At 52.1% G+C, this 27,792-nt stretch overlaps 1 protein-coding gene across 2 annotated transcripts in view; it reads right to left on the reverse strand.

The window, feature by feature from the left end:
• Nucleotides 1–27,242, reverse strand: part of HIF3A (hypoxia inducible factor 3 subunit alpha) — a gene marked incomplete at its 5' end in the record, with an annotated part of 33,755 nt that extends 6,513 nt beyond the window's left edge. Inside the window, 13 exons of one of the 2 annotated variants that reach the window (XM_080645645.1) lie at nt 333–450; nt 2,332–2,600; nt 6,506–6,610; nt 7,751–7,941; nt 8,899–9,017; nt 14,583–14,730; nt 14,919–15,025; nt 16,374–16,582; nt 17,562–17,674; nt 17,955–18,039; nt 20,479–20,624; nt 21,623–21,813; nt 27,177–27,242. In XM_080645645.1, the coding sequence (XP_080501771.1) occupies nt 333–450; nt 2,332–2,600; nt 6,506–6,610; nt 7,751–7,941; nt 8,899–9,017; nt 14,583–14,730; nt 14,919–15,025; nt 16,374–16,582; nt 17,562–17,674; nt 17,955–18,039; nt 20,479–20,624; nt 21,623–21,813; nt 27,177–27,202 (1,827 nt within the window). Of the gene's footprint in view, nt 1–332; nt 451–2,331; nt 2,601–6,505; nt 6,611–7,750; nt 7,942–8,898; nt 9,018–14,582; nt 14,731–14,918; nt 15,026–16,373; nt 16,583–17,561; nt 17,675–17,954; nt 18,040–20,478; nt 20,625–21,622; nt 21,897–27,176 lie in introns of those variants that run through there. The other variant, XM_080645644.1, reaches the window with a different exon arrangement.
• Nucleotides 27,243–27,792: the final 550 nt, after the last annotated feature.

The raw sequence follows: 27,792 nt of genomic DNA on the forward strand, positions 1-27,792 counted from the left end.
GACCGGAACCCAAGTCAGTCAGACTCTAGTGTCTGTACTCTTAACACTACACGAATCATCCAAGGCCAAAACCTGTTCTAGGTTTGAAAGGGGGCCCACAGGAGCAGATACTAACCCTTGTCATTTCCCCCTTCCTACCAACTTACATAAATTTCCAAAGCCCTTTCATACCCCTTACCTGAGCTAAAATATCAAGGTCCTAGCTCCGGCTGGGTACCGACCTTGGATCTGACTATCAGCCCTGTCCCCTCTGGTTCTCCCATCCATAGAAGAGCAAGCTTAAGCCTGCTGGGTTCTGAGGGCCAGAGAACCCCACAAATCCCCACACATACCAGGCTGAGAGGAGGCAGTAGGAAGTTTTCGGGTCTTAGATTAGGGGACCGTTTAGGGGGTCGCACCCCCAGCAGCTCTGCCCCCTCGGCCTCATCCTCCGAGCTCTGGGCCAGGGTCCTGGAGGAAAACAGGCAAGAATCTCAGAACACAGCAAACATGGGCAGGTGTGGGCACTGGTGTGAGTAGATGATGAGTATTCATTCACTCCCCCAAGCACCTATTTATCTACTTATCCATCTACCTGTCCATTCATCCATCCATTGATTCATCCATCCATCCACCAATCTATCTTCCCATTCATCTAGCCCAGTGGTCGGCAAACTCACTAGTCAACAGAGCCAAATATCAACAGTACAACGATTTCTTTTGAGAGCCAAATTTTTTAAACTTAAACTTCTTCTAACGCCACTTCTTCAAAATAGACTCGCCCAGGCCGTGGTATTTTGTGGAAGAGCCACACTCAAGGGGCCAAAGAGCCGCATGTGGCTCTCGAGCCGAGGTTTGCCGACCACTGATCTAGCCAATGATCCATCACCCACCCATAGAACCTCCATCTATCTATCCTTTCATTCATTCACATATCTATCCATCCACTCACTCACCCACTTACCATCCATCCATCATCTGTCTATCCCTCCACCTACTATATTCATTAATTTCCTCCCTCCCTCATTTTAACAAGTTTTTTTTAAAAAATATATATTTTCATTGATTTCAGAGAGGAAGGGAGAGGGAGAGAGAGAGAAACATCAATGATGAGAGAGAATCATTGATCAGCTGCCCCCCTGCATGCCCCACACCGAGGACCGAGCCCACAACCTGGGCATATGTCCCAACTGGGAATCGAACCGTGACCCCCTGGTTCACAGGTTGACGCTGAGCCACGGCAGCTGGGCTTAACAAGTTTTTATTAGGCACCCACTGTATACCCAGTGTCAAGCTGGGAGCCTTGGGGAATACTGAGATGTATGCATAAAAGCCTCACATGGACAGTAGAGGCCACTTTGGAGACTAAATGGGCATGTGCCACAACTTGGAGAGCCAGAGCTTAAGTATCAGGAATCTAACATCTTTGGGAGAGGGACATGGGCCCTCTGACATTATATGCAAAGTGTGTGTCGCGATGTGTATGTCCATTTTCTTGGGAACGAGTCCGTAGTTTTCAATAGATTCTCAAAGGTATTAGAAACTTAGTTCTGGCCGAAACCGGTTTGGCTCAGTGGATAGAGGGTCAGCCTGCGGACTGAAGTGTCCCAGGTTCGATTCCGGTCAAGGGCATGTACCTTGGTTGCAGGCACGCCCCCAGTGGGGGGTGTGCAGGAGGCAGCTGATCGATGTTTCTCTCTCATCGATGTTTCTAACTCTCTATCCCTCCCCTTACTCTCTGTAAAAAATCAATAAAATATATTAAAAAAAAAGAAAGAAAGAAACTTAGTTCTAGACAGTGTCTCTGACATTGTGGCAAGTCCTCTTAACTATGACAAAAACCATCAGTAGGCCAGACACAAATATGTCCCAAAGGAGGGGGCCTGGTTGACTGGTGGGCCAGCCGTGGGCAAACTACGGCCCGCAGGCCAGATCCGGCCCGTTCGGCTGTTCTATCTGGCCCGCGGAGCCAAAGGAGCGGAGGGTTCTCTTGCTCTCCCCTCCGCTCCTCTACTTTGAATTTATATTAGTTCACACAAACACTCCATCCATGCTTTTGTTCCGGCCCTCCGGTCCAGTTTAAGAACCCATTGTGGCCCTCGAGTCAAAAAGTTTGCCCACCCCTGGATTAGATGGTGAGCACAGTGAAGTGCACTCCCGGAGGAGGGCCTGGCCTAGGCAAAGACATAGAGGTCGGGACAAGCATGCCACACGGGGCTCACAGTGGGTACAGCCTGGGCAGGCCAGTGTAGGAGAGCTGCTGCGAATGAGGCTGGAGTAGGAGGCAGGAGCAAGACGGGGGGTCAGGGACCCTCCACACTCCCTTGGTATCCTTCCTCTACTGTGGCTCACCTCTTCCGAGCCCCAGCCATGGAGGGGGCGGAGGTGTTCCTTCTGGAAGGGCTGGAGCAGCTCAGCCGGGGGTCACTCCCCCAGCGGGGCAGCAGGGAGGGCTCAGGAGTTGGGGGAGACAGGCCGTGGAAGCTCCGAGCTCGAGGCCTGGGGGCAACCCCCAGAGGTCTGTGGTAAAGCCTGGGCAGGTGCTCACTGGAGCTGAGCTGAAAGTCATCGTCCATGGAGATGTAGGGGGCCAGCATCTCCAAATCCAGGGCATCGACGTCCTGCGGAGGGCAGGAGGGAGTTAGAGCATGAGCCTTGGCCTGGGATGGGCCTGGGCTAGTGTCCCAGCTCCACCACTTCCGAGCTGTGTGCCTGCGTTCTGAGCTTCAGGTGTCTCGTCTGTAAAATGGGTATAAGGACTCTGTGGTAACCAGTCGCCAACATGGCCCCCGAGGAACCTCTCGTCTTGGTGCTCACACCCTAGTGGAGTCCCCAGCACAGTGACTGGGGTTGCCCCAGGAACAATAGGTTATTGACGAGATGATGGTGTGTGACTTCCAACATTAGTTATAAAGACACCATGGCTTTTGTTGAACTCTCTTTCTCGGATCACTTGCTCTGGGGAAAGCCATGTCGTGAGCAACCCTATGGAGAGGCCCACATGGCAAAAAAACAGATCCCTTGCCAACAGCCAGCGAGTGACCTTGGAAATGAATCGTCTAGTCTAGTCAAGCCTTCAAATGACTGCAACCCCGGATGACCTCTTGACTGCAATCTCGTGAGAGACCCTGAGCCAAAGCAACCCAGCTAAGTGGCTTCCAGACTCCTGACCCTCAGAAATTATGTGAGGTAATGCATGATTGCTGGGTTTTTTAAAGTATATTTTTATTGGTTTCAGAGAGGGATGGAGAGGGAGAGAGAGAGAGAAACATGAATGAGGAGAGAGAATCATCAGTCAGCTGCCTCCTGCACGCCCCCCACTGGCGATCGAGCCCACAACCCGGAATTGAACCAGGAATTGAACCGTGACCTCCTGGTTCATAGGCCGACGTTCAATCCCTGAGCCACAATGGCCAGGCACATAATTGCTTTTTAAAATTTCTAATGTATAAGGCAACTTGTGATCCAGAAGTAGATTACACGTAAGATTTTGGTACTAAGAGTGGAGTACTGCTGTAACAAAGCTCACTGCCCCGAAGAGCCCGGTAGAGAAGACCTAGGTCACCTTAAAAAAATGTTAGTAAAAAGCTAAGCCAGGAGGAGCGTGAGGGAGGGCTTCAAGGGAAGTGAGGGACATGTTCTTTGAAAACGGAGGAGAGGGGATTTTTGATGTGTAGTAGCTGAAAGTTTAGCAATACTGCCACCTGCAGTTGTGTGGAAAGCCAAAAAAAAAAAAAAAAAAGTAGCTAGTGACCTGGGTGATCTAGCTAAGATTTCTAGCCAGACTGTAGAAGGAGCTGCCCGATTTCTTCTTGCTACTTGGAGTAGAAGGCAAGAGGAGAGAGAAGTTAAAGAAAGAAATGTTGCCTTAGCCAGTTTGGCTCAGTGGATAGAGTGTCGACCTTCAGACTGAAGGGACCAAGGTTTGATTCCGGTCAAGGGCACATGCCGGGGTTGCAGGCTCGATCCCCAGTGGGGGGCATGCAGGAGGCAGCCGATCAATGATTCTCTCTCATCATTGATGTTTCTATCTTTCTCCCCGTCTCCCTTCCGCTCTGAAATCAATAAAAACAGATTTAAAAAAAGGAAGAAATGAGAATTCTCAATCTCTCTGCATACTGAAGAATTAACTTTACCCCCAAAGAGGTTTGGCCTTTGACCTGGCTCCTGCGAGGTAACATGGAAACCAGTGGAATTTCCTGAGTGATAGGTGTGTCTTTGCTGTTCATGGTGGGCCCTTTGAACCATGCCTGATAGTTTACGCTAACAAGATGACTCAGAGTGGGGGCTGGCTATGCCAGGAAGGTCAACCATGTGAGTAGAGGGTTGGGGTTTGGGCCATGCGAAATCAGCCTGGCCTCCAAGGAAAGTGTGTGTCTTGGGGGCGGGAGAGATGGTGATCAAGTTCAACTACATGGGCAATAACTCAACCAGTCATGCCTGCAAAACCTTAATGAAAGCTTTGGAATACCAAAGCTTGAGTGAGCTTCCTTGAGTGTCAATACTCCATGTATGAGTGTCACACTTCAATGTCAGGAGGGTAACACCTCCCTGGGACATGGAAGTTTTGCATTTGGGACACTCCCAGTCCTAGATTCCACCCTATGCATCTCATCCTTTGGTTATAATATTTTTTTTTTTTTTGCTGTAATACAACTGTAATAGTAAGTATTGCACTTTCCTAAGCTCTATGACTCGTTCTAGAAAAATATTGAACTTGAGGGAGTCTGTGGGAATCTCTGAATTTTAATCCAGATAGTGTGAAGTGAGGGTGGCCCTGAGGACCCCTGAACTTGGGCAGACTTGGAAGTCTGGAGGACTATGTCTTTCACCTTGTGTTTAGCTGACTCTGGGAAATCCCCAGATGGCAAATGATGCTAAAATTAAGAAATGGCTTCTGAGCAAAGAAGGGCACTCTCAGAAAAGCATGGTCCGAAGAGGAAGCCAGGGCATGACTATAAAATGCCTTTTAAACCCTCAGAAAGATCAAAGGGGTGCCTAGCAGTATCCTTCAGAGTCAGACAAAAGATTCTAGAGTTTAGGGATGTGCCTCACAGATTTGCCCAAACAATAGGGCTTCTATTAAGCTTCAGGGCACTGTCACTCAGCCATCTCAGCAGAAGTGCAAAGTTAACAAGGATCTATCTCAATGAAATTTGTGGGTGTGACTTTCATGGCGTGAACTCCAAAGAAATTCACATAAGACCCATGAAAAAATTTTAAGAGAATTATATGAGTAGACACATTGCCAGTTTGGACCGAAAGGGACAGAAATGAAACAAAATGAAAAGAGACCTTTGGACCACCAAAGTTCCACAAGCAAGCAGGCAGTATGAAAACCACTCAGCTGCAGCACATGTTGCATTTTATGAAAAAGGAAGGATGACGACAGTGAGGAGCCCAAAGCCCAGAGGGCCGAGCCAACAACCACGAAGAAAAACTCCTGGAAAGTAGTAGAAATGAGTTCTGATCAAGGAACTTCCGATATCTGCCTAACTGTATTTCAAAACTGCTGTGGACCAGTGGCGCCTGTGTGTTCTCCTTTGACCCTTTTTGAATGGGAGTGCATATAGCAGTTATTCTATGCCTCTCCCACAGCTGTATGTTGGGTATGTGGGTGGCAGATAACGTGTCTCTTCAGATCACAGGCCAGCAGATTGAGACAGGAGCTTCACTGCACCCAGACCTGATTTAAGCGAGGAAATTCTGGAATCGAAGCTGATGCTGTAATGGGAAGTGACTTTGTGGTGGAGCCCCCATGATCCCTGTATTTTGGTAGTCACACTTGAATGTGGTTGCCTTTCACATTGTACTAGGGTTGGTCTACATGACAAATACATGACAGCAAAAATGTTTTGTCGCTTCTAAGATTAGGTTATAAAAGACAGCATCTTCTGTCTTGGGCTCACTCTGTCTTGGATTATTTGCCGTGGGGAAATCCAGCTGCCGTGGTGTGAGGTCACAAAGGCAGCTTATGTAGAGGCCTGCAAGTGAGGAATGAGGCCTCCAGCCAGAGCCAGTGAGGGACTGAGTCCTGCCAACAAGCATTTGGAAGTGGATCCTCTATAGCCCCAGGTGACTGCAGCCTTGACTGAGAGCTTGACTTCAGCCTCATAAGACACCCTGAGCAAAAACCACCCATCTAAGCAGCTCCCAGATTCCTGATTCTCAGAAACTGTGTGACATAATAAATGTGAGCTGTTTTAAGGTGCTGAGTTTTGGGGTAATTTGTTATACCGAAATACATAATTAATACATCATGCCACTATCATTTATCTATCCACTCAATAATTCAAACATTATCCACCCATCATCCATCCAATGAACCAAAGGTCTTTCTATCCAACTACCCATCCAAACATTCCATCCATCCAAATATCTGTCTAAACATCACCCATCCATCTATCCACCACCACCCACCTAATGAATACAATGGTCTGTCCATCTCTCCACCCACTCATCCCTTCCACCATCCCACTACCTTTCTTTAAAGCCCAGATATGTCAGCCCCCATGTCTGCCCATACCTGAGCTATAGCTAGATCTGTCTCCACTGCCTCAAGGTCTTTCCCAGAGGCCAACACTTTGTGTGCATTCTCCATGTCCACAAGTGGCTCATCCGGGAGATCGGCCTGTGAGGGGACAGAGTAGAGACAGTTCTTGAGCCTGGGAGATGTTAATGGTAAGACAGTCTAGACCAGGGGTGGGCAAACTTTTTGATTCGAGGGCCACAATGGGTTCTTAAACTGGACCGGAGGGCCGGAACAAAAGCATGGATGGAGTGTTTGTGTGAACTAATATAAATTCAAAGTAAAGGAGCGGAGGGGAGAGCAAGAGAACCGGATAGAACAGCCGGATCCAGCCCGCGGGCCGTAGTTTGCCCAAGGCTGGTCTAGACATTTGAGCTCAGGAGTAGAAGTGAGGGTCAAATCTCAAAGCGCTGGACACCAAGAGGGTCAAATAGCAAATGCAAATGAGGTCTGAACCTGGGTATTCAAAGAGTGTTGGGAATAGGTCAACAGGAAAAACATCAAAGGTTTGAAAGACCAGAGCCCGAGGCCAAGACAGGCAGGCCCTCTGGGGTTAAAGGTCTTGGAGTGGGGGGGGGGGGGGGAGAACCATGCAGAGTACTGCTATCCCAAGAGCGAAGAGGCAAGTCCAAGGTCACAACCTAGTTTTGTGGTGGAGAGAAGATATTTGAGGGAATAAGGTCAGGATGAGGAAAGTCAATATGGACCTCTGAGTCAAAGGTCAGACTATCTGGACTCTTATGTAAAAACAGTAACCGCTGTGGTCTATTGAGCACCTACTAGGTGTCAGGTTCCCACTAAGGTCTTCCCATGAATCCTCACAATAACCAATGAGGTGGCTATTTGCCGTTATCCAAACTTTACAGGTGAAGAAACTGAAACCCACTTGTCCGGGGTAACACAACTGGTAAGTGGCAGACTCAGGGTTTGAATGCAGAGTTGTGTAATTTAAGACATTAGATGTTCTTGCGTCTTTGAAGTCCAAGTTCAGAGAGCCTGGTGCTTTGTCACAAGCCAGGAGGGGTCACCCACGCCAATCCAAGCACATCCCAGGTTTTGGTCCAGATGAATAGTCACAGTTGAATAATCTGGAATCTAGGTCTTAAGGAAACCCCAGGACCCATATCATCCCAACCTTCTCACTACAGAGATGGAGAAACTGAGGCCCAGAGAACAGCAAGGTTCAAGTCAAAGAACAAAGCAGCCTGGATCCTAAGGGCTCCAGTGTGAGGGACTGCTTACCGGAAGGGGACTCGGGGGGCGCCGTGTGGATGGGGGTGCGCTGGGCGTGGCAGCTACCGAAGTCCCATCTAGGATAGGTGCCAGGAGGCGACGGAGATCAGGGCTACAGAAGCGGCGGGGGTCAGCGGCCAGGGTGGCCTCGCTCAGGGCAGGGGGGTGTAGGAAGGCCAGGATCCGGCGACCAGAGACGTCTGCAGGGTATATGGAGATGGGGAGGACACAGGATGGTACCCAGGGCTGAGGGGCAGAGTCCTTCACGCCAACCCCATGGAGCATAGTTGACATCTTCAACAACCAGTCAGGGTGGACACCATTCCCACAGCGCTGGGGAGCTGGGTCCTGGGGAACCCTTGCTGGGCCAGGTGCCTTCCCTTTGGCTGTCAGGGGGCAAGGTGGGGTGGGGAGGGCACACAGCAGGCCTGACAGAGTAGCAGTTGCCCAGTGGTGGGGAAATACTCGACTATTTAACATCGACATGGCTGGACCCAATTCTCCAGCGGCACAGAACAGCATTCGGCCACTTGGCTCTGGAGGGAAAAGACCGGCCCAAGGCCCTCAAAGAGGTTCTAATGTCCCTGCGGGCCAAGACATCGCCCGAGCCAGTTCTGAGCCAGAAAAGGAAAGGATACTGTCGACCCCACACCACACCCAGGAGCATGGTCCGCCAGCAACAGCTTGGAGCAGGTGAGGCCTTGAAGAATAAGCAGAGAGGGAAGCTCACCCCGGGCTGGGGGGCATGGGCCGGGAGAAGGAAGAGGTAGAAAGGAACCAGATCAGGGAGGGTCAAGATGACTGGAAGCCAAAGAGCAGTGAAGCGGGAGGCGGGAAGTGAAGGGTGGACGCCGTGGGGAGCCACTGCAGGTTTCAGAGCAGCACAAGACTGAAGCAATCACCCCAGGGTCACAGGAGAGGAGGGAGGACAGGAGAGAGGAGAGCTTTCTGGGCAGAGGAAACAGCATGTGCAAAGGCCCTGAGGCATGAAAGGGGCTGGCCCGGCCCAAGAGCACCATGGGAGCTGGTGGGGTCTTAAGGTAAGAAAGGAGGCAGGAGGCAGGCCACACGGGGTGAACCATGTTAAGGCACCTGGGCTTTCTCCTAAGCATCCTGGGGACACAACCCCCCCCCCCAGCCCCAGCCCTGCCCCATACCAAGGCTGCGCCGAGGATTGGGGGTGTCCTTCTGAGAGGGGGTGGCCCGCTGCATGGGTCTGCGAGAACGTCGCTCTGTTTGCTCCAGGGACAGCACCACTCCGGTCTCTTCCACCCGGCTGGGTACAGGGCAGAAAGGGGAGTGGGAGTCAGCGGGGGTCCTTGGTCCGGCCCAGGCAGCCCCCTCGATGATGTCCTGTCTTAGGAGGCAAGCCCATCGGGGGCAGGAGGGCATTGTGCAGAAAATAATTTGCCACATTTACTTGTTTTGAATAAAAGGATTTGATTTGTCTCAAATGCTTTGTTGTTTTTTTGGTTTTTTTTAATATATTTTATTGATTTTCTTACAGAGAGGAAGGAAGAGGGATAGAGTTCGAAACATCGATGAGAGAGAAACATCGATCAGCTGCCTCCTGCACATCCCCTCCTGAGGATGTGCTCGCAACCAAGGTACATGCTCCCGCCCAGAATCGAACCTGGGACCCTTGAGTCCGCAGGCCGACGCTCTATCCACTGAGCCAAACCAGTTAGGGCTCGAATGCTTTTTATTATAATAGCATTTAAAAGAAAGTTAAGTGTGTCTTCCCAAGCTCCCTCTGTGGAAGGAAAGATAGAAAAAAGAGTTGGCACTTAGTACAGCTTGGGTAGAGAGAGGAACCGAGGGGGGGTGGGAAACTGAGGGGCAGAGATGGGGAAAGTAAGAAGGTATAAAAATGAAATATCCTCTTTATAGATATTTATTCATAAACATTCATTTAAATGTATTCACGAAGAATATATATTTAACATCCCTATGTTACCAAATATGAAGACTAGATAGGGATATATTTTAATGAATAAGATTTTATTTTTGAAGATTCTATTTATAGACATTCAAGGGAATGGCCTTATAAATACATCCTTCCTACGGCCCCCGCGCCTCCCCTCCCCGCGTCTCCAAATGTTCCTGAGCAAACTGGCTTCTGGAGAATTGGTCTGTGGTCTGGTTGAGGACCAGGCCCTTATTTGCATCTCATTTGCATGACGCTCTCTCCAGGGCAGAATGTGGGTGGTCCTCCTGCCAGCTTTTAGAGCAACTATGATCCTTTCCCACACTTATACCAAACCCCTTCTGGGCTGGAAACATCCCCATTTAGGCTGCACCAAAGCCACCCATCCCCTTTGAAAAGCACAGGCATACACAGCACACAAGCTCGGTACACACAGGCACAAACAACAACACTCATGTATGCCCACGGTGTACAAGGACAGATAAGTGCACATGTCCCATACACTCAGGCTGACACGTGGAGTCCACTCGTTCACTCTTTCCACAAACATTTCCTAGACAATCAGTACCGCTTAGTACAGCCGTGGGCAAACTACAGCCCGTGGGCCGGATCCGGCCTGTTCGGCTGTTCTATCCGGCCCGCGGAGCCGAAAGAGCGGAGGGTTCTCTTGCTCTCCCCTCCGCTCCTTCACCAGCAGCAGTGTTAACATGGCAACGTGGGGAACCCGGCCGCAGCTCCTTCTTCTGAGTGGGCGGATTTATATCCCCCATTCAGTAGAAGGAACAACCTGTCAATCTTCCAGAGGCTCCTTGTAATGCCCGCGGACTCGTCCCCCCGACATCACCCTGGGAATGCGTAGACACGTTATCGTGGTGATGTAGGGAGACACGCCCCTGGAGAGCACAGTATCAGAGCATTAGCTAAAAAGGAGACCAACAACACTGTTCCCACTGAAGTTGATGTTTTAAAGACCAAAAACCTTTCAACCCAGTCTACATTGCCATCTACATCTACGTCCCGGGCATAATTTGGAAGTTGCACTAAAGAAAATGTTTAATTTACTGTTTACACATTTTGTTCTTTTCTATTTGTTTTAGTTTTAAATTATTTTATTATATTTAAGTTTAATTTGAAAGGCTTTTGTACCTTTCCTTTGTTAGGCAATTTTATTTTGCCTTTGCCATCTTCAATATAAGGTATGTTATTGTGCTATGATTCCTCCATTTTTTGAAGTTTCAAATTATAATAATTAGTGTTTATATACTTCTTGTTAAAATGTTTGAAATGAATAAAACTATTGAAATAAATAAAAAAAAAGACTGTACCCTTTTATGTAATGATGTTTACTTTCAATTTATATAAGTTCACACAAACACTCCATCCATGCTTTTGTTCCGGCCCTCTGGTCTAGTTTAAGAACCCATTGTGGCCCTCGAGTCAAAAAGTTTGCCCACCCCTGGCTTAGTAGTTAAGAGCAAAGGCTCTGCAGCCAGTATGGCCTGGGTTCAAATCCCAGCGCTGCCGCTTAGGAGCTGTGTGACCTTGAGCATGTGGCTGAACCTCTCTGGGCCTCTGTTTCCTCCTCGATAAAGACGGAATAATAACAGTACCTTCTCCCCAGGTTGCTATGAGGCTTAAATGGGTTAATATATGTACAAGGGGAGGGGAGTGGACTTTATAAAGTATAAGCGACAATAACCACACAGTCACACGCTATACAACATGTATGCAGCGCTAAGGATGATGAACACCACAGGCTCCTCAATTCACGGTTACTACGTAAACGCCTATCATCCCAATTCACGGTTACTACGTAAACGCCTGTCATTCCTCACCCATTTTCTGCCAGTAAAACCGAAATCTCCAGGCCTGCTCTTTGCTTAGAGTGCGAAACTATGAAAGCCCAGGGCCCAGCCCTAAGAAGGCGAATCTTCATAAAGAATAAAAGGAGTTTCCGGAAGGGATGGAGGCAGGTCTCTTCTCTTTCATTGTCTGTAAGTTATTCAAAGATTCTGCTTTGAAAAGGTGTTGAAGTGAGAACATTTGAAAGATGATCAATTTGTTTTCGTGTGCAATATAAAGTCATACGAATACTCCTGTTACCAACTTCTATTTTCTAATAGAATCTCTCCTTGATCAAAAAGACCTGGGAGCCGAAACCGGTTTGGCTCAGTGGTAGAGCGTCGGCCTGCGGACTGAAAGGTCCCGGGTTCGATTCCGGTCAGGGGCATGTACCTTGGCTGCGGGCACATCCCCAGTGGGAGGTGTGCAGGAGGCAGCTGATCGATGTTTCTCTCTCATTGATGTTTCTAGCTCTCTATCCCTATCCCTTCCTCTCTGTGAAATATCAATAAAATAAAAAAATAAAAAAGCAGCTGTGCTTTCTCAATATGTATTAAAAAAAAAAAAAGACCTGGGAAAGCTGGTTTGGCTCAGTGGATAGAGCATCAGCCTATGGACTGAAGGGTCCCAGGTTCGATTCCAGTCAAGGGCACATGCCCCAGTTGCAGGCTCGATCCCCAGTAGGGGACATGTAGGAGGCAGCCGATCAATGATTCGCTGTCATCACTGATGTTTCTATCTCTCTCTCCCTTTCCCTTCCTCTCTGAAATAAATAAAAATACATATTATAAAAAAAAAAAACACCTGGGAAAATTCCTTAGACTTCAGAAATTGGTGCCATGTCCCAGAAGGTTATCATCAAAGAAAAACTGTCATTCTCGCCTGGCTGGAGTGGCTCAATGACTGAGCATTGACCTATGAACCAGGGAGGTCACAGTTCAATTCCTGGTCAGGGCACATGCCTCAGGGTTGCAGGCTCAATCCCCAGTGGGGGGCATGCAGGAGGCAGCTGATCAATGATTCTCTCTCATCATTGATGTTTCTCTCTCCCTCTCCCTCTCCCTTCCTCTCTGAAATCAATAACATATATTTAAAAATGAAAAGGAAAGCTGTCATTCTGTCTTATGTGATTAACTAGAGGCCCAGTGCACAAAATTCATGCACAGGTAGGGTCTGTAGAGGCTGCCAGCTGCTGGCCAGGGCCTCCCTTCCCCCAGCTACCTGCTGCCTCCGGCCAGGGTGGGGCTGGCTGGGGGGAGGGGCCATGGGCAGTTGGCTGGCTGGCCCCACCCCCTGGTCAAACTCCTGGTCAAACTCCCAGTCAAGGGGACAATTTGCATTTTAGGCTTTTATTATATAGCATGTGCTGTCTTCGTTACCATGTTGTTATGGTCGAAAACTTCTAAGATCCACGGTGGGGGAGGGGTATGGGTTACTATGACACTTCCGTTAGAACGGCTAAAATGAAAACCAAGCAAGCTCTGACCAGAGTGGGTCAGATGGTTGAGCACTGTCCTGTGCACTGAAAGTTTGCCAGTTCGACCCCCAGTCAGGGCATATGCTCAGGTTTCAGGTTAGGTCCCTGGTTGGGGTGTGTAGGGGAGGCAACCAATCGATGTTTCCCTCTCCCTCCTCCTTCCTCTTTCTCTCAAATCAATAAAAACATATTTTCATATTTTAAAAGAAAATTGATCCAACCAAACAAGACAAAAAGAGCCAATACAAAATGCTGTGCAGCTGTCAAGGATACAACTGGAAGCCTCCTACACTGCTGACGGGATGCAAACTGGTGAGCCACTCTGGAAAAACAGGTGGGCAGTTTCTTACAAAGTTAAATATACACTGACCACATGACCCATTCCCTCCACTCCTAGGGGTTTGCCGAAGAGAACTGAGAACATATGGTTTCACCAAGTCTTGTGTGAGAATGTTTACAGTAGCTTTTCTCATAATCACCCAAAATAGGAAACAGCCCTAATATCCTCCTATTGGTGAACGGATAAACAGACTGGGGTTCATTCAGACTCAAACCACAGACGACTCCTCGGCATTAAAAAGGAACTAGTCATATACACCACAACATAAATTTTAAATGCATTATGCTGCCTGGCTGGTGTGGCTCAGTGGTTGAGCATCGACCTAGGAATCAGGAGGTCACAGTTTGATTCACAGTTCTGGTCAGGGCACATGCCCAGGTTTCAGGCTCGATCCCCATCAGGGGCCTGCAGGAGGCAGCCGATGGATGATGTTTCTCTCTCGTTCTCCCTCTCTGAAATCAATAAAAATATATTTAAAAAATACATTATGCTAAGTTAAAGATGTTTTGCTCTCATCAATGATTAGACTCAAAAGGCTACATATCGTACAATTCCGTGTACATGACATTCTGAAAAAGGCAAAATTCTAGGGTCAGAGAACAGATCAGTGGTTGCCAGGGATTAGGGGTGGGGTGGGGTGGGGTTCACTATCAGAGAATTTTTGGGGGGCGATGATTGTGGTAATGGTTATACAATTCCATGCATTTGTCAAAACTCATAGAACCATATACCCCAAAGAATGAGTGTTCTAAATGTAAACGACACCTCAATTTTTAAAAATATATTTTATTGATTTTTTTACAGAGAGGAAGGGAGAAGGATAGAGAGTTAGAAACATTGATGAGAGAGAAACATCGATCAGCTGCCTCCTGCACCGCCCCCCCAACCCCAACTGGGAATAGGCCTGCAACCAAGGTACATGCCCTTGACCGGAATCGAACCCAGGACTCCACTGAGCCAAACCAGCTAGGGCGACACTTCAATTTAAAAAAAAAGCAAAACAAGTCCCCATGAATCTACTAGATTTCTTATTTTAACTTGAATATAGTCCTTTTAATTTAAAAGAATGGCATATGTACTTATGACATTCATATGCACACACAGACCCCTGTGTGTGTTGTCACACATGTTCCATATATATGTATGTGTGTACACTCTCACACATGTGTGCACAATATACAGCCACACTTGTACACACACACATATACACAAATACACCTGTTCACACACACAGACCAGACCCAGGTGCACTTACCTGATCAGGAAGTGGACGCAGACGATACTCTCAGACTGGGGGCCCCGGCCCCCTGACACCACTGTGGCCTGGGTCTGGGTCCACAGGTAGCCACCACTCCGTGCCAGGAAGCGATACCGCCCGGTTACTGCCTGTCCCTTGATCAGCACTGGGGAGGGGGATGGGGAGGACTCAGGGCCACCGAAGGGGCAACCGGGGAGAGAAGGCTCTGCGGGGAGGGTGTTCGGTATGAGGAGCCAGGGAGGACCGGGTTCCTTGGGGATCGGGGAGCAGGGAGCGGGGAGCTAGCTGGTATTGGCAGGCTCAGGCCCAGGGAAACAGAACCCGAACACATACAGGTGTGGATGCTCTGGCCGACGGCATCAGAGTCCAGCGCGTGGATGTACTCATAAGCAGAACAGCCAATCAGATCATCGGGGCTGTAGCCAGCAACTTCAGCAATCCTGGGGTGGGTACAGTGGAGCCTGGTCAGTTCACCTCGCTGAGGGAAGGGGCAGGGGACCCAGGGACCAAGCCAGCAAGACAGACAGAGTCAGGCTTGTCATGTGGAGAAAGGGAGAGAGTAAGGAATAGAAAAAGAGGAGTGTGGCAGGCTGCCCATCCTCACTCCTGAACCTGGGAATATGTGAGCTCACATGGCAAAAGGGACTTGGCAGGTGCGATGAAGTTCAGGGTCTTGGGATGCAGAGGTTGCCAGGGATTATCTGGGTGGACCCGATGTGGTCACAGGGGCTCCTATAAGAGGGATGCAGGAGACCAGAGTGAGCACGGACGTGATGGGGGAGGAGGAGGTTGGAGTGATGTGCTTTGAGGATGGAGAAAGGGGCCACGAGCCAAGGAATGCAGGGCCTCCTCAGAAGGTGGAAACGGCCAGGAGGCGGGTTCCTCCCTGGAGCTCCAGTAGGAACACAGCCCTGGATTTTAGCCCCAAGAGACTCATTTGAGACTTCTCGCCTCCAGAACTTGAGATAAGCCATTTGTGTTGTTTGGAGACACTGCGTTTGTGGTACTGTTACAGCAGCCACAGGAAACTAGTACGGGGGGCGGGCGGAGGGGGGAGAAACAGTGTGGAAATGGGACAAGCAGAGCAAAGAAAAGGAAAAAAAAAAAGAATGTGAAAGAAATAGGAGAGGGGACGAGAAAGGAGGGAAGAAAGTCACAAAAAGAAAGATCAGAAAGAATGAATAGAAATAGAAAGTAATAATGATGTTCATGACTTAAAAAAAATAGACACTTCTGTACTGCTCTGTACCAGGCAACTCACTGAGTGCTCAGAACAGCTGCGCACAGTAGGTGCTGTTAGCAATCCGTAGGGCAGGTGACACAAGTGTGGCACAGAGAGGTGAAACCATTTGGCCAGGGACACACAGCCCGGGTTTAAACCCAAGCAGCGTGAACGCCGAGTCACCATTCCTGAGTATAACGCCAGGGTGAGGAAAAGAGGGAAGATGCAGAAAAACGAAGGGAGGAAGGAAGGAAATGAAGAGCAGAAGGAAGAGAGGAAAAGAGAGAAAGAGAAAGATAGAGAATGAATAACGACAGTTTGTTGAGTGCTTACTGCCTGTTGGGCACAGTCCTAACCTTTTCACATGAATTGACCCGTTTTAGGAGAGCAACAGACAGACAGGGAGAAACCAAGAGGGAGAGGCAGAGAGAGAATCAAAGACAAAAAGACCCTCAGAAAACTCTTGGCAGAAAGAGTTTTCTGTGACTTGGGCAGAAAGGGAGAGGAGGAGCTGGGCGGCGGGGGGGGGGGGGGGGGGGGGGGGGGCGCGGCGGGCTCCTGCCCACCTCTCGTCGCAGTAGGTGAACTTCATGTCCAGGCTGTGGCGGCTGAGGAAGGCCCCCCGGCCCAGCGGGGGCTCCAGGCTGTCCGGGTGGGGGATGGCTTCACAGATGAGCACCAGGCATTGCAGGGGGGGCTCTAGGTTGGGGCTCCCGGCTGAGGAAGTCTGCGCAGGGGGCTTGTAGACCCTCAGGTGTCCAGAGCAGTGTAGCACCTGGAGGCGGAGGGGCGAGGCGTGATGCGCAGGGGCCTGGGAAGCCAGGGGGGCTGGGAGGCATGCCTCTGTGGGCCCCACGGGGAGCAGAGAAGAAATCCCTGAGGACTGCGGAGTCCCAGCCCAGAGAGTTCTGGGGACCCCATCCCCAACCCCTCAGGGACCCATCCTCTGGGGGTTCTGAAGAGCTCCAGATTTTAAGACGCAGGGAGGTCTGAGGGCCCAGATACCAACCCCAGGGAGGCTCTAGGCCAGTGGTTCCCAACGTGGGGCACAAGCCCCACAGGGGGGCAATTTGATTTTAAAGGGAAGCAATCTGAGAATGAGTTATCATCAGTGAATTTTTTGCATGTCATATGGTTCGAGGGGCCTCATATACAGTATATAAATATGTATTATGACATATTTATGCATTTTGGTTCTCTATTATATGTTTTGAAACTTTATTTGCTATTTTTTCATATCACTTCATATTATTATTTTTTTTAAAACAATTTCTTCGTGATTTCTTCCTCAGTCCTTCAACTGTCTTTTCGTTCTTTTATTTTTCTCTTTCATGGACGCCACGTTCTTTGGAAGCTTGTTTAGACCAAGTTAATGGCCTCTTAGGCTTCCTCCACGTGAATAGGAGCTCACTTTTTGAACAGTAAGAATTATATGTCACGGGGGAGGGGGGGGCATCAGGATTTTAGAGATGCTTAGGTGGGGCATGGCCAAAAAAAGGTTGGGAACCACTGCTCTAGGCCCATCCGTCTGGGACACCCCAGGCCCACAGAGATTTGGGCTAAGAAGGGATACAGGGACCCCCAGCACCCCAACTCCACAGACACCCAACCTCCTAGATACCCAAGAGACCCACCAGCCCCACTCTGAGAGAGCCCACAGCATCCTCGGCCTAGTCCCCTGGACTCCAACCCCCGGCAAGACTTTGGGGTCAGCCTAGCCCCAGCAGGCCCTCCTCCAGCCAGGCCCTGCCCACCTTCCAGGTGGCCGCCTTGAGGTTGAGGGTGCGCCCGCGGCTGGTGAGGGTGCTCTTCATGCGCAAGGAGAAGCACCGCTCCGTGGGGGCCTCCGGCTTCCTTTTGGACAGGCCTGGGGCGGGCCGTGGGGGGCGGGGAGAAGCAGGTCACCGGGCAGCTCTGGACAGGGCCCAGCTCCCTCCAGCGTCCTGGGCGCTAAAGCCTCCCAGCCTCATCCCCACACTCAGACCTGGACCCGGGAGGTGGGGTCTGCTCCTGCAGAAGCCCAGGGCAGGGCCACAGCCGCTTCCCATTTTTTTCAATCAATATCCCAGAGGAAGAGGGGCCATGCTGAGGGCGGGGCAAAGCCTCAGTTCCTGGAATCTGGGGACAGAGGCCTCCAGGGAACTCACTGAGCCGGGGCGTCAGGGCATCCTGGAGCTCCTCTTGGTCGCAGGGATGGATGAAGTCAAAGATACTGTGTCCAATGAGCTCAAGCTGAGGGCGGGAAGCAGGGCGTCATGGGGAAAACATTTCACCAAGGCCTCTGGCCCATCTCCGCCTTCCCAGCTCATCACCCAGCCTAAATCAGGAGCCTGGGCTATGTCAGCAGTCTCCCTACTCCTTCCATCCTTTCTCCCTCCCTCCCTTCCTTCCTTCCCTCCCTCCCTCCCTTCCTCCCTTCTTTCATCCCTCCCTCCCTCTCTCCCTCCCTCCCTTTCTTCCTCCCTCCCTCCCTCTCCAGCATATTGCTTCCCAGGCCCTCGTCTAGATGTGGCCTCATCACAGTGACCACAAAGACAAAGTCCCTGCCTCTCAGAGCTTGCTGGCTAGTGAGGGAAGATGGCCCAGTAGACAAACCAAAACACATATTTACAAAATAATATAATAAGAAACATGAAGAAAAATAAAGCAGGGTAAGGTGATGAAATGAAGGGATGCTATTTTATTTATTTATTTTTGGGGGATGCTATCTTAGAGACAGTAAGTCAGGGACAGTTTCTTTGAGGAGGTAATATGGCTGAACAAAGCCAGCGAGGTGGTCTTGCGGCTCCCGGGAGCAGAGTGTTCTGGGAAGCAGAACAGCAAGTGCAAAGGCCCTGAGGTGAGACCCCATTCAAATCCCACCTGTTTGGCAAGCCAAAGACCCAACTCCTTTTTGCAGTTCAGGCAATGAGCCTGGTGCTGGGGGTGGGAGTGGGGGTGGGGGGTGGGCACAGATGAAAAGGGAACCACATCCCAGCGGCGATGGTGAACAGGGGTGGGTGAGACCTCCCTCCTCTGACAGCACCTCTTTTTTAAAAAATCACTTACTTTTATTTATTGATTTAATATATTTTATTGATTTTACAGAGAAGGAGAGGGATAGTTAGAAATATGGATCAGCTGCCTTGCACGCCCCCTGCTGGGGATGAGACTGCAGCCAAGGTACATGCCCTTGATCAGAATTGAACCAGGGACCCTTCAGTCCACAGGCTGATGCTCTACCCACTGAGCCAAACCGGCTAGGGCTGACAGCACCTCTTGTTGCTGGATTTGAATCCTGACTCTGCCACTTTCTAGCTTTGGGACCTTGGGACTTTCATCTCTCTGAGCCCAAGAGGTCAGGCTGAAGGACAAACTGGTACGCAGAGTGGGGGAATAGGCAGGGAAAAGGAGCAGATGCCAGCTTGGAGCCCTTTCCTGTGACCTAGGAGAAATAACGGTAGCTCTCTCATGCGGCCGGCTCCAGGGCTTCGCTGAAATTCCTTCTACTCCCTAAGTGTCTCTTGTCTGTCTTCCCATCCTCGGGCCCCTACTCCTACTCCTCTTCTCCCACCCGAGGCCCTCCACCCACCTCCTTGAGGCTCTCCCAGCCTCTAGTTCCTTTTGCTCCAATTCTATCTCTGTGCAGCACTTAGAGGGATCGTTCTAAAATAGAAATCTGGCCCTAGCCGGTTTGGCTCAGTGGATAGAGCATCAGCCTGCGGACTGAAGGGTCCCAGGTTCAGTTCCAATTAAGGGCACATGCCTGGTTTGCGGGCTCGATCCCCAGTAGGGGGTGTGCAGGAGGCAGCCAATCAATGATTCCCTCTCATTATTGGTGTTTCTATCTCTCTCTCCCTCTCCCTTCTGCTCTGAAATCAATAAAGATATATTTTTTAAAATAAAATAGAAATCTGATTCTCCCTCTCTAACACAACCTCTCTTTTGCTTAAAATCCTCCCATGGCTCAGCAGTGGCCTGAAACTAAACCTCACTTGACCCTAATTCTCTGCCCCTGCTGGCCCCTCTAGCCTATTTTCTCTCATCTTCTCCCATGGTACTCTGCACCTAACCAGGATAAATGTCTTTATTTCCCAAAATGCTGTTTTTTAAAATATATATTTTTATTGATTTCAGAGAGGAAGGAAGAGGGAGAGAGAGATTGAAGCATCAATGATGAGAGAGGATCATGGATCAGCTGCCTCCTGCACGCCCCCCACTGGGGATCGAGCCCACAACCTGGGCATGTGCCCTGACTGGAATCGAACCCGGGACCCTTCAGTCCACAGGCTGACACTCTACCCACTGAGCAACACCGGCCAGGGCCAAAATGCTCTGTTTTACCTCACCTCTAAGTCATTGGATATTCTATTCTCTCAGTTATCTGTATTTCTAGTCTTTGCTGGCCCCATCCATTCTCCAGACGTTTTGACTGGCTTAAGTTCTTCAGGTTTCAGCTCAGATGTTTTCTCCTGGAAACCTTAGCGCTCTTCCCCCCTCCGCCCCCCGCCGCCCCCCCGCACCAGGTTGGGTCAGGTACACACCCTCCCCTGCCCCATCCCAGCCCTGGAGCATTCTGAGTCTCCTTCTGTACTGTGAACCCCACAAAGGCAGGGCTAAGGCAGTCCTGGTCACCTCTGTATCCCAGCATCACCTGCACGGAGCAGGCACAAAGCAGGCAGCGCTTCTCACCTGACTGAGGCCCAGGTGTTTGCTGACATTCTCCGACAGGTAAGCCATGTCTCCCTCGGCGGTGAGCACCATGACGAAACCCTCCAGGGCCTTCAGGTAGCAGGCATCCAGCGACTCCAACCCTGTTCTCACCTGGTTCCACTCCCCTGGCGTCCAGGCCAGCATGGGAGGGGCATCTCCCGTCAGCCATGGGCCCCACTGGCCAGCTCCCTTCTGCCTTCCCTCACTCAGAGGACATTATAGGTACCCCCAGGTGAGGGGGACACACCCCAGCGGCTTGGAATCCCAAGGAAGAGGGCAGGGCCACCAAAGATTGGAATTCTCAGGGAGCAGGGCCTCTCAGGGGGACAGATTCTAAGGCGGTGGGGTTTCCCAAGGGACTGGAACTCTTAGGGGGACAGAATTCTAAGGGGATGATATTCCAAGTGGTCAAAATGCTAAGGAGCCAGGGCTTAGGGGGAGTCAGAATTTTAAGGGGGCCCAAATTCTTGGGGCAAGGCCTTCCCGGTGGGCAGAATTCTAAAGGAGGAGAGAGGCCCAGGTGACAGCATTCTAAGGGGGCAGAGCCTCGCAGAGACTTAAAGCTCGGGCGGAGCCTGAGAGGATGACTCCACTTTCCCCATAATGCAATCTTCTCAAGGGCCCTGGGGTTCCCAGGTGTGTGTGTGTGTGTGTGTGTGTGTGTGTGTGTGTGTGTGTGTGTGAGCCCCCTGCAGAGTGGAATTCTAATGGGACAAGAAATAGAACTAGGGAGCTGGGAGGGGGAGGGGGACTTTCTCAAGTAATTAAAAACTGGGCAGAGAAGCTCCCAGGGATATTTAGTATAAGGGGCCGAGGCCTAGCGGAGAAGGTGACCAAATCCTAAGGGCTGAGGACCTTTGGGGAATTAGCCCGCCTCCTATTCCGCAGATTTCTAAGGAGGCAAAGCTTCCCAAGGGTGCATTCCAAGGGGCGGGGCCTCACTAGTAATAGACGTCTAAGGGAGTGAGCGCCGACGGCCCGCCCGCGGGGCCTCATCAGGGAAGTGAATTCCAGGCGGGCTGGGGATCCGCAGGGAAGATGTCAGGGGGCGGGGCCTTGTCGGGACCTGGCTTCCCGGGGGCGGGGCCTCCCTGAGGTGGGAATTCCCAGGGGCGGGGCTCACCTGCGGCGCAGAGGCGGTGCATACGCAGGTAGCTGATGGTGAGGCGCATGATGGAGGCCTTGTCCAGGTGCGCGCTGACCCCGCGCGCGAAGGGCAGCGTGTGCGCCAGCTGGTACAGCACCTCGGTCTCCTGGCTGCGCCGGCTGCGAGCCGCATCCCGCGACTTCTCCTTGCGCAGCTCCGTGCTCGACCTGCGGGCATGGGCAGTGTTCACGGGCGGCCCCTCGGGAAAGGAAAGAGGTGGACGGGACAAGCACGTGGGGCGCTGCCACATGGGGCGCGGGCTCGCTGAACGGCCGGGGCCCGTTCCGAAGCACTCTGGGCCTGGAAGGGGTATGCTGAGGGGCCGCTTCTAGCGTCGGGTTTTATCTGCCCTCCAGTGCCCCACAGGCCCGTTTGGTCCCCTCCCAGACTTATCTGCTGTTTATTCCCCGGCTTGGGACGCCTGCGGGACACGGAGGCCTCCTGCGGGGAGGGGACTGGCGGAGCTGGCCCGGAGCCAGGGAAGGGAAGGAGCGTGAGGAAGCTGCCTGCAGCTAGCCAGACCCCCTGCCCTCCAGCCTCCCAGAATCAACTCTCCTGACCTTCCCCTCCTCAGCTGAGCTGAGTCCTCAGAATCTTGGAGAACAGATCTCAAAGTCCAGGGACCCACCAGCAGGGGCCCCTCAGAGAGGGCGGGCGACGCGACGCAGCAAACCAACCTCCGTGCAGCCGACAGCTAACCGCTCACCCCTGCCTTTGCATCCGCTTCTAATGCCTGAATTCTGCGAGTCCAGTGGAAGGAGGGGGGTAGAAGGATGAGTATGTTTCTGTCAGAAATATGTGTCACTTATTCCGCTTCTGCTATTATGTCAGTCCACATGCCACGTGTGTTACTTATATTAACCCATCTAGAGCTCAGACAACCCTAGAAGGAAAGTCACATCCCCATCAAACAGATGAGGAAACCGAGGGACAGAGCAGGGCCGCGTTTGCCGGTAAGGAGTGAAGCCAGGGTATTAACACTTCTATTTTCTCTGTCTCTCTGGCTCTGGGGTTATCTCCAGGTTTTAGTGCTTCTCTCTGTTTCTACCGCTGTCTCAAACTCCAGGACCATCTGAATCTAAACTCTATAGTTTAAAAAATATATATTTTTCTTGATTTCAGAGAGGAAGGAAGCGGAAGAGAGGTAGAAACATCAATGATGAGAGATAAGCATTGATCAGCGGCCTCCTGCACGCCTCCTACTGGGGATCGAACCTGCAACCTGGGCATGTGCCTCAGGAATCGAACCGTGACCTTCTGGTTCATAGGTCGATGCTCAACCACTGAGCCACACCGGCCAGGCCAGACTCTATAGTTGTTATTTTTTTAAGTTGTAGAGTACATTACACATAGCATCTATAATTGTATCTATATTTATAATAGCGATAAGACCATTAATAATAAGCAGCTATGATTTGCTAAGCGTTTCTGTGTCTGTCACTGTACTAAGTACTTTGCCTGTCTGTACATATTCAACCCTAGGAGAGCTCTAGGCAGGAGGCAGCTTAAGCCTCCGCTTCACAATGGGGAAACTGAGGCTCTGAAAGGTGAACTCCTTTGCTCAAGAAATCACAAAGCCAGAAACTGGCAGAGCTGGGATTCGAACTCAGGCAGGGAGGTTCCAAAGCCTTCTTGCTTCTACCAGTAATTCCTGTCGTGTGACCCACCCCAGGGAAGCAGGCCTTTAAGAGGAGAGGCTGACCCTTTCTAGAAACCAGAGGCCACTTCTGGGGGTGGCAGCAACCTCACTCCCCAGCAGGAGACCTGCAGCCCCACCCACAGACACCCAGCGAGCGGGGAGTGGGACTGCAGAGGGCAAAGACTTCTCTGGCCGGGAGGGGGTGGAGGGAGCCAGCGATCGCCCCCATCCCTTCCCTCCTAGCTGGTGGGGGGGGCAGGGGCCTCCAGTCCTGCTCTGCCCGGAGGACATTCCGTCCTGTTCCGTGCTGGTTCCGTTCCAGCCCTGTTTGTCATCCTGCCCTGGGGGTAGGGGTGGGCGGGCCTCATGGAGCTGGAGGCCTGGGCGGAGGGAACAGGGAGTGGGAATGGGGGTGAGGCTGGCCCCCACCGCCCAGGCAGCTGGGCTCTGTAATCTTCTCTACGGCCGACTTCTCCCTCCACAGAAGGAACCAGCTGGTGCTGCCGCAGACCCTCCTTCCAGCTCCCAACTGGTTCTCTGACAGGAAGTGTGGGCCTCTCGGGGCGGGTGGCTTCACAAATGCCTGGGTCCCCGGCCTTTCCCACTGCACAGAGTCTGGGCTAGTTCCTCTGGCTCAGGGTTCCAGCCTTGACAACATTACTAATGAGCTGTGTGGCTCTGGATAAATTGCACAGCCTCCCCGAGCATAATAACAACACCTACCTCACAGGGTTCTTGTATTTATTTATTTTTAAAAGTTTTTATTGATTTAAGAGAGAGAGGAAGGGAGGGAGGAAGAGAGAGAGAGAGAGAGAGAGAGAGGACATGGATGCTGCCTCCTGCCTGCCCCCGACTGGGGATCAACCCAGGCATGTGCCCTGACTGGGAATCAAACCAGCAACCTTTTGGTGCATGGGATGGATGATGCTCAACCAACTGAGCCACATTGGCCAGGGCCTCACACGGTTCTTTTAAACATGGAATGAGTTAAATCTATATAAAGGGCTTAAAAGAGGACCTGGCAACTGGTGAGTGCTCTAGAAAGGTTATATATATATATATATATATATATATATATATATATATATATATTCTTTTTATTACCCCCCTCCCCTTTGTCCACATCAGAGATGGAAGGCTTAGGAGCCTCTAGGGCACCGGAGGAATTGGGAGCGTTGATGCTCATTCCGAGGCGAGGTGTATGCAGTCACCTACAGGACTTTCACACAAGCACTTTTGGAAAAGACTAAATAATAGCGATAGTAATACACTTGACAGTGTCGGTGTATTGAACACTCATGGAGCTAGTAAGACCTCAGTAAGTCTTTTCAACAGGCGGGGTGACCTCCCTGTCGCGGGGGAGACCCAGCTGCCAATCCCAGATCCTCCACCAAAGGCCAGCCACGCTCCAGGTGGCTCAGTTAGTCTGACCCTGAAGCTACTAGTATTTTCCCTGAAAAGAAAGCAGGGAGGTGATGGAACTCGCCTGAGGCCACACAGCGTTTAGCACCAGCGCCGCCTTAAAAACCAGGGCTGTCTGTCTGAGTTGAACGCGGTTTATTGCATACCAACGGGGTGTCCTGGTCCCAGGGTCTGTTCCCTCACTGCTCTTCAACTTGATGTGGGGTGGGGGAGGGGAGGCATGGCTGATATTTTTCCAGGATACGAAACTGAGACTCAGAGAGACAGTCGCTGGCACGAGGCCACACAGCCAGGAAGCGGGGGAACTGGGATTTGAACCCTGCCTTTAGGGGCCTGTGCTCTTAAATGCCTTGGTAGTGTGCCCACCCAAGGGATCCCTGCTCTGCCCCTCCTCTGCCCAGTGGCCTCAGTCCCTTCCCCCTGTCCCATCCCCGCTGCCTCTGGATTTCCCCAGCTGGACAGTCTCCCCAGCTGGCCCGGTGCCCGGCCCTGCTCCAACCCCCTGGCACCCTGCCCAGCTTGGGACGTGCAGCTGGAACCCTGCCACCCTTCCTCTGTTCCAGCAGAGAACAGGGGGCGGGGCCAGGGCCTGGAGGCCCCAGGGTGAGGCCCGAAAACAGGGACTGAAGCCCAGTACTCCGCCCCTCCTCCCCCAACTGGGAGAGGGAGAAGTGGATTTCTTCCCTGTCCTGGAGAGTTGGCCACCTGTGAGCGAAGGCCCGGAGAAAGTGGGGAGACCCTGCCCATATTCAGGGCTGCTCCTGGGCCCCTCCTCTGACACCAAGCTGGGTATTGGGGGGGTCTTGCAAAAAAGTGTAGAGGATCTGGGAGGTTTAGGCTGTATGTGGGCAAGAGCCCTCTTGGCACTGCCCGGAGGGGGCCTGAGAGGCCAGCGTCAGGGGATGGATTTGAGAAGGGATTTGGGGTGTGGGCCAAGAGGAGTCTCCCGGCTCCCCAACTTGCTCATTCCCGGGGACACGGTAATCCAGTGGGGTGCCCATATCTTCTGGATAGGCCAGTGAGCCCATCAGGAACTTCCCAAGAACATCCCTGATCAAGGTGGGATAGCATAAGCCCAAGCTGGAAGAAGGGAAGGGGGTGAGCAGCTATGGGGGGGCCCACTCACCACCACCCAGGCCCCCTTTGGCCCAAGAGCCATCCTAGGGGTGCGGAGGGGACGGAGTGTGGCTGGGACCCGGGTGCGAATTATGAGTGGGGTGTGTGTGGCGATGGGATGACACCACGGGAGAGAACTGGCCTTCAGTGGGAAGGGGAGAACACTCCTGCTCAGCCAGGGGGGGCCCCACCCAGCCAGGAGGGGGCGCTGGGAGGGGGAGGGCCAGGCTGGCTCATTAGGGATGGGATGGAGTTCCCTAATGGGCCCAAAGCCAGAGACAGGAATGGATTTGGGGGGAGGGCGGGGGGGAGGGAGATTGCTTAAGCGGGAGGGTGAAAAACATGGGGGTGTGGACGGATCCAATCAGACCTGGGAATCCAGGGAGGAGGGAAGCGGTGAGGCTTCCCGGATGCCTCAGATTGGACAGGGGAAACCAAGGGCCTGGGGCACTTTCTGGGGTCCCCATGCAAACATAGCCAGGTCGGCCCCTTGGCAGAGGACCCAGAGCACAGGTCCCCCCGCCCTGTCCTGGCATAGCTGCACCTGCTGGGAGCTGAACACAGGATGAGCCGCTCCTGAACCAGGCACAGCGCTCTCCTTTGGGTCTCCCCCACAAAAAGCGCGATGCGCCCCTTCCCATGGTCAGGGAACTGGTGGGGTGGAGGAGGGACATAAAGGTCTTTGGCAAGTGGGTCAGGCTGTTCCTCTGTTATCAAAGGGGGTGACCCCACCTTTCAAAAGGCTACAGAAAGGGGTCCCAGGTAGCTTTTGAAAGGTGACCTCTTCTGAGTATTTCTAGGGAGCTCACGTTTGGGAGACTGTGCCAGGAAGGGTCCAATTAAAGGGGATCGCTCTTCTCTTGAACTCAGGAGCTGAGTCCCCATTCCAACGGATTCCCTATGTCTGGGAAGGCTCAAGTTGTGTGTACCCTATACCCCTTAGGATTTCAAGGGTCTGGTGGCAAAGGACAACCTCAATGTTGGGGGTTCAGAGGCCAGAAGGGTCAATATGTGGAGCGAGAATGCCTTCCGGAGAAGCCCAGGAACCGCTCAAACAAAACACCCCCCTTTCCATGGGGACCCCAAGTTTCATCCCCAACCAGGAGGGGTAACGAATCCGCAAGAAGTCACGACTCTGAAGTCGCTCTTGGCAAGAGAGGCGGGGCAGCCAGGGTCTTGGGGAAACCCCCGCAGCCCTGCAACCCCCTAGGGTGGAGGGTGCGGCAGAGACGTGCCTCCCACCGCTCTTTCCGGGGCGTCCTTGACTTGCACCCAAGCATCCCCCACCCGGGTCAGGGGTCCCTAAAAGGAGAGCCCCCAATTTTCATCATTCCGGCCCCTGAATCCCAGTACCTTGCGCGCTGCAGCCCCAGCGCCATGGCTCGCGCGTCGCAGCTCGGGCGCCCTCGGAGGCCCCTAGCCCCCTCCCCTGCCCGGCGAGCCCCCTCCCCAGCTCCTCCCCCGTCGCGGTATTGGCTGCTCTGCGCCCGGCCCGCGGTTCTGATTGGTCGAACAGTCTGTCACTTCCGAGAAAGAGGCGGGACCAGAGACGAAGTCTTGGAAGGCCATGGGAAGGGGGAACACACCCCCCCTCCCAACCACGCCCCTGGCCGCCGGCTTTCTCAGTGGAGTAGCCAGCCTGGTCACGGCCGCGCCCCCTGGCCCAGCCTCTGTCGCGACGTTCCGACACCAATACTCTTCGGATGCACCCAGTTAATTCTGTTCCTTACACCCGAGTCCCCACCTTCTAACCCCACCCCCGCTCACCCCTCCATTTCCTCCTCCCTCCCCCCGTTGGGTCCCTTCGACCTCCAGTCCCACCCACTCCAGTCGCCCCGCTCTGCCTCCTCTCGCCTCTTCCTTGTCCACTGAGTCCCCACTTCTCCCCGCCACCTCCCACCCCACCCCCTCCCCCGTCCCAGTTCTACAAACTCTCTCTGTACCTCACCATCGCCTCTTAGTCCCCAGG

The sequence above is a fragment of the Plecotus auritus genome (assembly GCF_963455305.1).
Source record: "Plecotus auritus genome assembly, chromosome: 10".
Classification (NCBI taxonomy): domain Eukaryota; kingdom Metazoa; phylum Chordata; class Mammalia; order Chiroptera; family Vespertilionidae; genus Plecotus; species Plecotus auritus.